Consider the following 13,640-nt stretch of genomic DNA (forward strand, 5'->3'; position numbering starts at 1 on the left):
TTAAAGGAGAAAATCATGATTACTTTCGCTTCTTAACATGATGATTTTTAACTTACCATGATGATATAAGGATGAAAAAACTAGTTAGTCTGTGAGTCTGTTGTAAAAAGAGGTTTTTTTATGTAGCATTGAATTGATACTAATACTGCATGATGATAGTGGCGTTTTCAAGTGTATTATGTATTTTTTACAAGTGAAATCCTGTCTGATACATCTATTTGATTAATCAATAGCATTTACTTAATCAGTTAAATATTTTAAAAACTTTACTACAACCAATTAAGTATATATTTGATAACTTATACAAAACCAGTTACATTCGTGACAAATTTTACTGTAATCAATCAACTAAATATATAATTTAAAGACATACAGAATCATTTAAATATTTAACACATGTTATTACAATTTTTTTAATTATCATAATTAGAAATTTTAACTTTCTGATAGATTCTTACAAACTTATTTTTTTTAATCAATTATGAGATTAATATTATTGTCATAAATAAAAAAATTAAATATTCAGTTATTCCTTTGCTTACCGAAGCACGTCATTGTCGTGTGACTGCTTGAGGCTTTGAGCCAAACAAGCTTACCCAATACACTTTTATTTACCAAAAATCAATCAAATCGAACAACACATTCATTAAAAAGTAAAAACAAAAATCAAATCTAAATATACAATAATAAGTTAAACGCACGCAAACCCAAATTGGCTTTTGCGAGTGATGAAAAACACAGAATCGCGTTTGCGACTGAGGAATGAGTTTCCTGCAGGGTATCGTTGATTCCTTCAACTCCATCTTCATACCCGATAACAACAATTATCACGACACCAATTCTCCTTCTTCTTCTTCTTCCTCAACGAATCGAATGGAAGCTTCTCCTCCTCCTCCTCCTCTTCCTCCTTCGGTTTCGAACGAGCGCGTTGCCTACAAGCTCAAAGGCTACTTCGATTTGGCGACGCAGGAGATCGCGAAGGGCGTTAGGGCTGAGGAATGGGGCTTGATCGACGATGCGCTTCTCCACTACCGTAACGCGCACTCGATCCTCCTCGAAGCTAATTCAACTCCCGTTCCGTCCTACATCACTTCCAGGCACTCACAATTTCACGCCAATTAATTGTTTCTTCGATGCAAAAGTAGGGTTTCTGAATGAGTTCTAATAATATGAATGTTTTTTTGTTGATGGAATCTGTGGCAGTGAACAGCAGAAGGTGCAATCTTATCGAGAGAAGATATCCAAATGGCAGAGTCAGGTTTCTGAGAGATTGCAGACTCTCGCTAGACGAGCTGGTAGCTCATCTGCTAATCAGGTATGAATGTAGTTGGTGTTTAGATTTTCAAAGCAGAATGTGTTGTTTGCAGAGTTAGTTTTTGCTTTGTTGTTCTGAAATTTGAGGTTGAGATTGCTAAGTGTCATTGTAAGGAACACATTAACTGTTAAAACTGTTACCTCTGTTCCATGATGTTTTAGACTTTTTTTTCTTCATAATTATTGATTATTGATGTTGTACATCAAAGTCTCGTTAATTAAACTACCGAGACTGTGTATCAACTGACATGGGTTTGTTTCAGTGTAAACGGTTGTCTTGAGTTTGAGCTCTGAGCCTGAGTATGCAGTTGTGTTAAGAAAAAAAAGGTCTGATTAATTTATTGATTTTCACTTATATATCCTATTTAACAATTGTTACTGACTTACAATAGTAATTTATAACCAGTAATGAGCTATTAAATAAGGTATTTTAATTCAAATCTAACTATTATTTTTTACATATATTAAGTGCTTCTTAATCTGTGTTAACCTTAAACATCAATAGATATGGAATGGAGGCAGTGTTTTGTATCATAAATGAGGGGATTCGGATTACTTCCATGTAGGCAGTTATAGTTGTATTTTTAAGAAGTAATTATGTTGGCCAATGTTCAGAGTTCAGAGCCTTTGGACTTTTCAGCAACCCTGTTAAATTACAATCATCGAGTGTTCTTACTTCATATTTGTCATAGGGTACTAATTTTATGATTAGATAAACCTTTAATGTTTCTTTTCTTTTTCCTCAAAAATGTTTGCAGAGCACCTCAAAACTTGCCCAAACTGTGGCAGTTCCGATTAAGCCATCAAGTACTAGAAAAAATGTGTTACAAAAGCCCCCTCAAAGAACAGGTCAGGTGAATAAAGTTGGAAGCCCAAAATCTAGTCAAGGGTCTGGTGTAAATTATGATGACAAACTAGTTGAAATGATTAACACTGCCATAGTAGATAGAAGTCCTTCTGTTAGATGGGAAGATGTTGGTAAGAATCTATGCATGTTCGCTTCTTTGTTTTGTATATTATCATTTCTTTGATTATTAGTGTGGAAATGCAGCTGGGCTTGAAAAGGCAAAGCAAGCTTTAATGGAGATGGTTATTTTGCCAACTAAGAGAAGAGACTTGTTTACGGGTCTTCGAAGGCCAGCCAGAGGTAATGCCATAGGACCTCATTTCATTTGGTTTTATATTGGATCATGGTGAAAATTGTAGAATGAAAATGCCAAATATTGACATTGCTGAACATTTGTTCTAGGTTTGCTTCTCTTTGGTCCCCCTGGTAATGGAAAAACAATGCTTGCCAAAGCAGTGGCTTCAGAATCACAAGCAACATTTTTTAATGTCACAGCAGCTTCCTTGACATCAAAATGGGTATGTCTCTATTTGTGTATCAGTTGGAATTATAAGGTCTTAGTTATAGAAGGAGGAAAAGGAAATAAAAGAAACTTAATACATGGAGATTTGACGTTTTACTTGATTTGATATGATGCTTTATGTGTTACAAAATCCTTATTTAAACTAATGCTAGGTATAATTACAAATCATGAAATATTAGAAAATATGGAAGCTAATCCCCAACAGGTAGTCCTAATCCTAGATATTCTGAATTATTCCAAAATAAAATCAAGATATTATTGGATAATTTTTCAGATATTCTAGTAGTATCCTTGTTTAACTCATTTATTTCTTATGTTAATATGTTTAAGGAATGGTTATGACTTCAGAAGTTTCTCCATGATTAACTTGTGCTCAATAGGTGGGTGAAGGTGAAAAGCTTGTCCGGACACTATTCATGGTAGCTATATCCAGACAGCCATCTGTAATTTTCATTGATGAGGTATTTCTCATGTGTATAGATAAAGAAATTGTTCTCCCCCTACTAAACATGACTAGAAAGACATCATAGAAGAATATGTTTAGGGAATAGGGAATATTTTTTTAGCTTGCTTTAGAAGCAATGAACCACTTCAGAATCAATTCTCCCAGAGCTTTGTTTGATAACTATTTGAAGTTTTGAAAATGTCCAAATAAATGTACTCTGCATTTCAACTATTTTTGCTTGAAACTTGGTTCAGAGCACAACATTAATTGTTGAGAGAAAGAAAGCAAGAAACATGTGATGAATTCTGTGTGTCAATTAAACAATGGAGGCTATTATATACAATAAGTGTCATGTCATAAATACAAAGATTACAGTAATCCAAACCTAATTATCTTGATTAAATAATAATAATAATAATAATATATCCACACACCCTATTTACTTTATTTCTAACAAATTTCATTGAACTACTATTCTTAAAGAGCGTAGAGCGCTTTTTTTTAAAATGATGTGGCTAAGGATCCCTTTTGATAAAAGTTGTATCTAGTAATTTTATCTTCTAACTGAATTAGTTAATGACTTGAAATATTTATTAAGATTGATGATGCATATAACTCATATAAGCATGGTTATGAAACTCTTGAGTTAACTCGTTAACTCTTACAAGTTTACGAATCCACTTACCCTCTGTGAGTTGACTCATAAGTAAACTCTCTTTTTAGTAGACTCTGGGTAGATTCTATAAACTATAAAGTAAACTAGGTAGACTCTCGAGTTTACCACCAAGTTAAAAAAATTAGACCAAAATGTAAGTAATTTTGGGTTATTTTCTGTCTGTTTAGTGTTTAACATACCTTTCTTTAGTATGTTGTTTCCAAATAAAAAAAATGTCACATTTAATAACATCAAACCCCTTGTTCTCTAATAATATCAAACCCTTAATAGAAATGATCTACCACTACTATAACATCTGCAAGTTATTATCTAGTAGTGATGCATTACTAGATTTGGTTATTTAAGTATTGTGAAATTTATGATTTACTATTTTGTTTTATTATATTGTTGAAATGTCTAATTGGTATATTATTTATAGATATTTTATTATTATTTTTATATGAAGTAGACCCTTACGAGCATGGTTATCAAACTCTTACGAGTTTATGAGTCTACTTATTCTTTGTGAGTTGACTCTTGAGTAAACTCTTTTTTTAATAAACTCTATAAACTCTAAGTAAACTTGATAAACTCTCGAATTTACCACCGAGTCAACGAGTCAATAAGTTAAAAAAATTAGACCAAAATGTAAGTCATTTTTGGTTGTTTTTTGTCTGTTTAGTTTTCAACATACCTTCATTTAGTGTGTTATTCTTAAATACAAAAATTCTCACCTTTAATAACATCAAACCCTTGTTCTCTAATAATATCAAATCCTCGATAGGAATGATCTACCATTACTATAACATTTGTAAGTTATTATCTAGTAGTGATGCATTACTAGACTTGGTTATTTAAGTATTGTGAAATTTATGATTTACTATTTTACTTTATTATATTGTTGAAATGTTTAATTGTTATGTTATTTATAGATATTTTATTATTATTTTTATATGAAGTGGACTCTTACAAGTCGAGTTTATGAAACTCTCACGAGTCTACGTAAACTCTTGAGTTTGATAACCTTGCTTACGAGTCTACATGTTGAGTCCACGAGTCGAGTTTATAGAACTCTCACGAGTTTATGCAAACTCTCGAGTTTGATAGCCTTGCATATAAAAAAATAAAGTGTCAATTTTTAGTGAAACAAAGATTATTTCTTTTTCACATTAGTCTGCCCTGGTTTGTAGCACTCTTAGTCTCAGGGTGACCAGCATTATCATTGATTGTCCCAAATTCTAATCCCTTATGATGGCTATAGTGTAAAGTTAATAAGTCATGCTATGTTGTTGTGTTTAACTATTAGTTTTATTTTCCCAAAGCCATGCTAGTTAAATAGGAGAATTCATAAAGCAGAAAGAAAAGGTTGTATTCTTTACATCTCAATTTTTTTCTCCGCTCAAACAATAGTAATTTCCTTTCTTAACTGATAACAGATTGATAGTATAATGTCAACAAGGTTGGCAAATGAGAATGATGCCAGCAGACGATTAAAATCTGAATTTCTTATCCAGTTTGATGGGGTGACCTCCAATCCTGATGATATTGTGATTGTAATTGGTAAGCATTAGATCTGAAGATTCTTGATCATTCTGTTTCTAAAAATGAGCATGATCTAGAATTTAGATCCACTACAGTGGTAATTAACAGAATAACATGTATTGTGCAATTATAATTGGTAGATGGGCTTTTGGCCTGTTCCAGAAATAGCTGTTTAATCTCATCTATTGGAACATCGTGAGGCCATTACACAATTATTAGAGTTACCTCTCTTTTTCTCTTTTACATTAGCTGTATCTCACATTTTGTGTGGTATGTCAGGAAAAATATTAACTCCTTTGCTATATGGCTTGCATTGTACTCTGTCCTCCTAAAAACATGGCATCTTAATATGATGGATGCAAGACTAATTTAGCTATTGTAGATGTGGAATTGCTTCCTTTATCTTTTTTATTTTTTATTTCGCAATATTATGTGAGTTTGAATATAGATAAGTGAATGCCTGGTCATGTGTCTATAAATCTGTTAGTCTTCCTAAACTCATAAATTTCCTTTTCCTTCTTAATATAGGTGCGACAAATAAGCCACAAGAATTGGATGATGCAGTTCTTAGGAGACTGGTAAAAATTTCTTTAATGTCCTATACTGGAAGTGTATGAAATATAATTCCAGAATGTCATGTTGCTAATGTGATTTTTAAATGATATTTTATCTGTTAGATATAAACGATCTTCTAATTTTATTCTCATTGATATATATATATATATATATGAATACATATTTTTTTTTTCTTGAGCTGATGGTGTGAAATATTGTACAGGGATATTTTTTTATTTTTAGTCCAATGACTTTTATATGCCTTGCAATAGGTTAGGTTGATATACCTTAAGTAATGGATAAATAATGTGATTCTATCGTATTGTCTTGAATAGTTGTTTTAAAATGGTCATATGAAATAGAAACCCTTTTGTTGATAATATTATGTTTCATATATACCTTTGTTAATTGTAACATGACTGTATTTGGTATACCATAAACTTCTATTCTAATAATCAGTATTCTCTTCTATGTACCTTGACAAATTTCTTAGGCTCCTAGCAATTGTTTTATAGGGAGTTTCTTTGCATGGCAATATGGAATTCGTATACTTCCCCTGGACTTATGTTCTCTGTTACAATTCCTCTTACAACATTCTAAAAGGTTGAGTGGAAAAATAGAATAGATTTCAAATAAAAAAAAGAATCATTAAAACACTTTGCATTATATTTTTCAAGAGACATGCCATTTGTGCCCATTGAAATCTATGCATGATAGTATGCCATGGATAGTGATAGTGGTTATAATGATCTTTGAACCACATGCTGCTTCTCTACTTACTCTATTCTTGGGTTTGCTGTGAAATATTTACTAGGTAAAGAGAATATACATACCTTTACCAGATGAAAATGTTCGGAAGCTACTGCTAAAACACAAACTCAAGGGTCAAGCATTCTCCTTACCTAGTAAGCAATTTGCTCATATTTTATGCTTTGTTATACTTCTTTTGATTTGTATACTATGTGATGCTACTGAATGTATTTCCTGGTTATTTATTCTTCTAAGTATTCTGGTTTTATTGTGGCTGGCTTATACCTTCTTTATTTATTCTGGTTGTGTGTGAAATCTTATTTATTATGGTTGTGTGTGGAACTTATTGCAAAATTTGGACAAATTAGTTTACTTGCTATTGTTTGCCCAACAAGATACTTGATTTCACAGGGAACAGACATTTTTTATTAATTGTAAGAGTTTGTATTTCTGTTGTATGCTTTAAACTTTTGTTATTTACATCTTTCATAAAAGAAAGCTCAACGTTATTATTATTAGTTTCCCTGCTCTGCTTTTAACTGAAAACTTCGGAATTTTATGTTGCAGGTAGAGATCTAGAGAGGCTTGTAAAGGAGACCGAAGGTAATATTTGTAGCTAAAATACACATTTTGCTTGTTACAAGTTTGAGTCCTGATGAGAAAGAAACCAGAATGTTGAGATATTCTTTTTTTTCCTTTTTAAATATGACGATATACTCGATATTGTTGGTTTGCAGGATATTCTGGCAGTGATCTACAAGCCTTGTGTGAAGAAGCCGCAATGATGCCCATTAGAGAGCTGGGTGCTGACATTCTTACTGTTAAGGCTAATCAGGTATGCTATTTGAAAATTGAAATTACTATGTCTTTGGATAGGATTAGTATAATCTTGTAAATGAAAGCCTTTCTTTTATTGTTAAAAGTTAACTATTTTAAGTTTTACCAGGTAAGAGGACTGAGGTACGAGGATTTTAAGAAGGCAATGGCTACCATTAGGCCAAGCTTAAACAAAAGTAAGTGGGAAGAGCTTGAGCGTTGGAATGAGGATTTTGGTTCTAATTGAAGTCATATTCTGATGCATATATATGCATGAAATAAAAAATAAAAATAAAAAAAAACTGTGTACATAACTGAAATTAGACTAGACGAAGGCATCAAGGTCAGTGGCTAAAATAATTCTAGCGGCTAGCCTTAAATGACTGCCTTTATTTATTTTAACATTTATTCTTTGTATATCTTTCTGAGATTACCATATTTAGGAATTGTAAATCCCTTCCCCCGGGGGTTTTCTGGGAAGAAAAAAGATTGATAAATTGCCCTGGAAATGAGGGGAGAAAAATATTCAAAAGAAGGTTTTTTTTTTTTTTTAAACATGGCAGTATATGAATTTTCAAGCTTTTAAATCGGAGTGTAGTAATTCTTTCTATTTTATTCTTTTTTGCTTTTATCAATAGAGTATAGTGATTCTTTGAGACTTAGTTGAACCAGGGTAATGGATTTATCATAAACCTAGTTTTCGAGAGCATATTGGACATAATTTATGATGATGAGACTATGTTTTACGTCACAAGTATTCGTCTATTTCTCATATCACTGGCTATTATTTTTCTCTTGTATGCTTTAATTTAATTTAGTTTAATCGTTAAATGTAACATTTGTATCATTCAATTTTCACGAAGAAACTTAAAAAAAAATAAGTTTAACAGATTTCACATCTTATCCAATCTGATGTACGGACATGACTAGCATTTCTTCACGTTGTTAATAAAATGCAGTAAAAAATGTTTTAAGCTGAATGCAGTGTTAAGGATTTTTCCTTAAAAAATAAGAAATAAAAAATGAGATACCTATTACAGCTTATTCCATACTTTAAAAATTGACAGAATTTTTGTCTTGGTTAGCAAAATATGGGGAAATCTTCGTTCTCAGAAGGAAATTTTAATGGATATTCACAAATGTCCAAGAAAATGCTAGTCTCCTATCTTGGAAGAAAAAGTATTTGAATATACTTAAACCGGTGTGATAAAATTATCAATTACAACTCTTAATTTACCTGTATTGTAATGGTATCTAAATTCATAAATTGGGTCCTATATAATGCACCATAATTAATTGTATATAATGCTTGACAAACTTTTTGAATCTTTTTCTTCTTAAAAGGAGATGAACTAAACACATTTTATGAAAGATTTTTAAAAAAAGTTAAGCACTTTAATTTTTTAAAAGAAATAAATAAATAAATTTCTTTTAAAATATGTTAAAATCCCATTTTGAGTGGTTTAGTTTTAAAAACCAATTTTTAATTCAGTTTCAGGATTTATTTTTTTCAATTTTAAAAAATGGTTGTTAATCTTGTGTCACAATCCAATCATCAGGACAAGTTAGAAACCTTGAAATTCATGGTCTGAGACAAGTTCAGGAATTTCAAAAAAGTTAATGAAAATAAATTATTTTTTAAAATAATTTGAATGAAATATTTGTATAATCTCTCATGATATATTACATAATTCATAATATACAGGTAATATCTTAAATATCAAGAATTAAACATTTTTTTTCATGAAAATTAATGATAAATTATATATGCGGATCAAATTCGTTTTATGGAAGAGGTAATAAAAAGTAAAAAAATGAGTTGATAAAAAAATATAAATATTTGTTCCCCCCTCTTTTTCCGTACTCTTTTCTCTCTTACGCCCTCCCCTCTCTTCCCCATCTATTTCCTCACTCTTTGGTCTCTCCTTTCCCATTCTTTATGTTCTCTCTTGGTAATTTTTCAAGTTAGAAAATAGTAAAAATTATCAAACACCGACTTTATTTTTTAACTTCTTATTTAAAAAAAAAAATCCACCTAAATAGGATATGAATCAAATGAAGCTTATCCACGAAAAAAAGAGCGTGGAAAGGAGTGTCTAATATCTATGCACACGGTGAAGCCTAAATAAGGCCAAAGACACACATGGCACACTATGATTGAGTTAAGTGTGGAACAACTTCTCATTTTGTATTCATACCAATTGTGTTACTTTGTTGTTGTCTGACAATATACTGTATCTTCTAGCACAGCCACCACCAATCCAAATTGAGCCCATGTGCTCCAGAAAATACTTTTAATCTCTTTTTTTATTTGTTTCACATTCCAAAAGTTATAAGAGAATTTATGTGAAACTTTCTTCTCTTTTTTTTGTTTAATTCTTTATGCATAATCATTATCAGAATTGCCGATGGAGAATCTGTATAAGAGTATAGCTGTGTAGGTGGATATGATGGAAATAATTAATATTCAAATTATACATATTTAATTATTATCAAGTGTTGCACATGTTTAATAATATCTAAATTTTGCAACCAACATCAGATTATTTACTTTAATCATTTTAAATTATAATGAATTTATTATTCAAACGATTGTTAGTTTAGTTTACAACAACTCTCATTGGTTACTTTTTGCATTGAATGTTGGGGTTTCTATATTTCCTTTAAAAATTGTATTTCTTTGTTGGGGGCATCTATTTTCTATCTACAACAAAAAAGTATTTAGTAAATGAATTAAGGAATTGAAAAATAAATAAAGTGGGAACATGAGATTTACTATAAAGAAAATTTAAAATAAAACACCACAAACATTAAATATAGAATGAATAAAAAGTTGATTATTTATTTATCCTGGCATATCTAGATGGTTTTAAAATAAAATTGGAGAGATATATGGATGAGTGAAGAACCTTCGGTTCAACACCAACAAGGCAAATTAAAGTGGTGGTTTGCATATATGTGGTATCAGGTGTGTGTGGTTTGCAACCACAAATTAATTGAACAGTCATGAATCTAATAAATAATTAAATACATTATACATTGTTAATGAATAAAAATTAAATAGTATCATTTAATTTTTTATATATCATTTTTAATAAAGTTAGCATTATTTACATAAAACATATGTTTTATGCACAAATTTTATTCTAAATAATAATGAAAGTTAATAAAAGTTATTATATATTTTGAATATAAAATTTCTAATAACTATTTTTTTAGTAATAATCTTTTCAATAATTTTTATTAATATTAAAAATCATAAGTTTATTAATAAATGTAGTATAATCCACTAATATAATATTTATTATTATTATTATTATTATTATTATTATTATGAAAATTAATTGACACGCAAGTAACATGAAAGGGAAAAAAATTTCAGATAATTTTGCTTGCTATAGAATGAAATATAATTAAGATCAATAGTCCTGCTCTGGTTATAATATCTAACTTGATTTCACGAATCTGTGTATTACAACATATAATCCCATGTAATTCTCGATGTAATTACAATCTTGTTATAATTTATAACTAAAAGTTAGCTAAAATATAAAATGTGGGCTGTAGCGTAGTTTTGGTAGGTATTAGATAAAAGTTTGAAAAGTTAATTTATTAAATTATAAGTATTTTATAAAATTAAGTAATGAAGTAATTAAAAAATGTAAAATTATAGAAAAATAATAAAATCATAATTTATTTAAAAATAATAATTAAAAAATTGAATAAATAACTTATTTGATTATTTATCTTATTTTTTATTTAATTTGATTTTTTATCTTTTAAATGTTTTATCTAACATAGCTTAAAATGAGTGTTACTCTTAGTTAGCATCTTTTAATATCGATCAAATGATTTATTTGATTATTTATCTTATTTTTTTATTTAATTTTGATTTTTTATCTTTTAAAAAAATTAATTTGATCGTTTTTTTTTTCAGTTTAATCATCTATTTTTTAAAAAGATTATTTTGATCATTTATATAATATTTTTGTTCAATTCAGGCATTCAATCCTTTTAAGATTCACATCTTAAATCATTTAAGAATGAAATTTTTTAGTTAAAAATGAAGTGAAGTGGAAGGGAAAAAAACTGAACAACAACTTATTTTTAAATAATTAATGATGTTAATTTCAAATAGACACATATTAAACTAAACAAAAAAAAGATATATGTTTAAATTAAACCAAAATATAAGAGAAATGATCATATTCAACTTTTTAAAAAAATACAAATGACTAAACTGAAAAAAAAAACAAAGTAACACTTAATTAGAGTTATTATTTTCTGTTTTCATTTTTTGAAATAATTTTTATTTTTAAATTTTCAAGATTTAGAAAACACGTATCAAGAAAAAAATATTTGAAGATACCAACAAAAAAGGCAGAAAATGTTTATTTGTTGTTTTCAATTTTAGATCTTTTAAACAATCGTATTTTTATTTATTTATTTGTTTTTTTAGAATAAAAACAAAAAACACTTAAATCAAACATCATCTTAGATAAAATGATCAAATTAAATTTTTTAAGAGATAAAGGACTAAATTTAAAAAAATAAAAGACAAAGATCATTTACCCTTTAAGATTTCTTTGTTTGTCTATTTACCAACTTCATAAGCAAGCAAAACCACCATGAATTTTCGCCCACAGTTCAAAGGTAGCATTTACGGAATTTTTCTTCTATAACATTGTGAAGTAATTAACAAAATATGACAACTGTCATATTTTATTTTCTCTTGACACAAGCAAAGGGAGGAAAACTTTTGTGAGGGCAAAGAAAGCCAAATTAAAGGAGCTTGAAATTATATATACTTATAGTACCAAGCATGGTGTCGTTGGGATAAATAAGAAAACTAGCCAAAGTATCATATAATAGTGGGTGATGGTTATGTTGGGGACATGTGGGAAAGTTTTTATGGTTACGTTATGATGTGCATTCCACTTTCCTCCAGCCATAAATGGATCATGCCAAGCACTAGGGTCAATACTCAATCGTCAACATGCTTCTAGCATTTCACAATATTATCTCTTTTTATAGCATCTCTTGGTCCCATCTCTTTTAACATTGCAGACACTAAAGTTGGCATTATTACCTATCTCTTGCCAGCCATATATATATATATCAGAAATCATTTTGTTTTTCTTTTAAGGAGAAATCATTTTGTTAAAGATGGAAAAATGCATTTAATTATGTGTGGATATTTTTTAATCCCTTGCAAGATAATTATAATTCTAGATTATTTTATACTGACTAACTAAGAAAAAATAATTACTTGATGAAAGCAAATAGTAATTTAACTAAATTACTCTTACATTATTATTAATTTATTTTTAAATTTTATAATTTATCATTAATATATAAAAAATATAAGTGAAAAAACATAATTGAAGATATATTAAAAAATTAAAATAATAATTATTTTAGAACAATTTTTTTCTTACATAATAATTATAATGGAATAGAGGATTACATATCATACACGTAAATTTAATCAAGAAAAAAATAATACAACTATATAAATTACCTATGAATTAATATTGGAAACTTGAAGGCGTGCTGTGCTAGCTGTTCCTAGTGAGGGTATTTCTGTAACCTACCCTTACAGTTTTCTATGAATACATAAAAGATTTTTTTTTTTTTTTCAGAAAAGTTAATATGGTTTATGGGATCAGATTTTGTGTACAAGTTACCTCCAAACACTTTTTTTCATGGCGTCGTTCGTGATTTGTCTAGTTTTTCTTTTCTCCTTTTCCTTTTACGGTATTTGATTGGGTTATTTGAGAAAATTAATAATAATCATTTTAGGCATTGATAATTATTATGATTTTTTTTCTAATAATCACTTTAACGCTATTTTTCTTTAGTGATAATGAGGATAAAACTAAAAGCAAATCATCAATATTTCACTAATGTTTTAAGAAGATAAAGAAAAAGGTAAATAAACAAAACTGGGGGAGTATTTGAATGATTATATTGACCAAGCAAGAGTTGAATTTGAAGCAGGTAAAAAGGGGACAAATTCATCATAGCAAGTAACCGTTGGAAGAGGGTCAAAAAGAGGGAGAAAATCATCACTTGAGTGCTGAACTTTCAAACAAACAAACAGATAAGTCTCTCTGCAAACCCCTTTTCGCTGCAAATTTATGTTAACCACGTGCAGTATGGTCTTGTTTGTACCACTTTCTCTTTTTTAATT

At 29.1% G+C, this 13,640-nt stretch overlaps 1 protein-coding gene across 1 annotated transcript; it reads left to right on the top strand.

Annotated features, from left to right (window-relative positions):
• The first annotated feature begins 651 nt into the window (after positions 1–651).
• Positions 652–8,034, top strand: LOC114394504 (spastin-like). Its single transcript, XM_028356096.1, has 12 exons — positions 652–1,097; positions 1,204–1,315; positions 2,073–2,292; positions 2,366–2,461; positions 2,564–2,679; positions 3,065–3,145; positions 5,221–5,344; positions 5,855–5,904; positions 6,696–6,786; positions 7,199–7,234; positions 7,369–7,466; positions 7,578–8,034. Exons 1-12 carry the CDS (start codon positions 763–765, stop codon positions 7,692–7,694), a joined length of 1,476 nt encoding a protein of 491 aa, XP_028211897.1. The 5' UTR covers positions 652–762; the 3' UTR covers positions 7,695–8,034.
• Positions 8,035–13,640: the final 5,606 nt, after the last annotated feature.

The sequence above is a fragment of the Glycine soja genome, chromosome 18 (assembly GCF_004193775.1).
Source record: "Glycine soja cultivar W05 chromosome 18, ASM419377v2, whole genome shotgun sequence".
In the NCBI taxonomy this organism is placed as follows: Eukaryota; Viridiplantae; Streptophyta; class Magnoliopsida; order Fabales; family Fabaceae; genus Glycine; species Glycine soja.

Excerpts from the sequence above, each read along its gene's own strand:
- LOC114394504 (XM_028356096.1), top strand. The coding sequence starts at position 763 with ATGAGTTTCCTGCAGGGTATCGTTGATTCCTTCAACTCCATCTTCATA. Across the intron at positions 1,098-1,203 it reads CCGTCCTACATCACTTCCAG|TGAACAGCAGAAGGTGCAAT; the intron begins GCACTCACAATT and ends AATCTGTGGCAG. Across the intron at positions 5,345-5,854 it reads TGATATTGTGATTGTAATTG|GTGCGACAAATAAGCCACAA; the intron begins GTAAGCATTAGA and ends TTCTTAATATAG.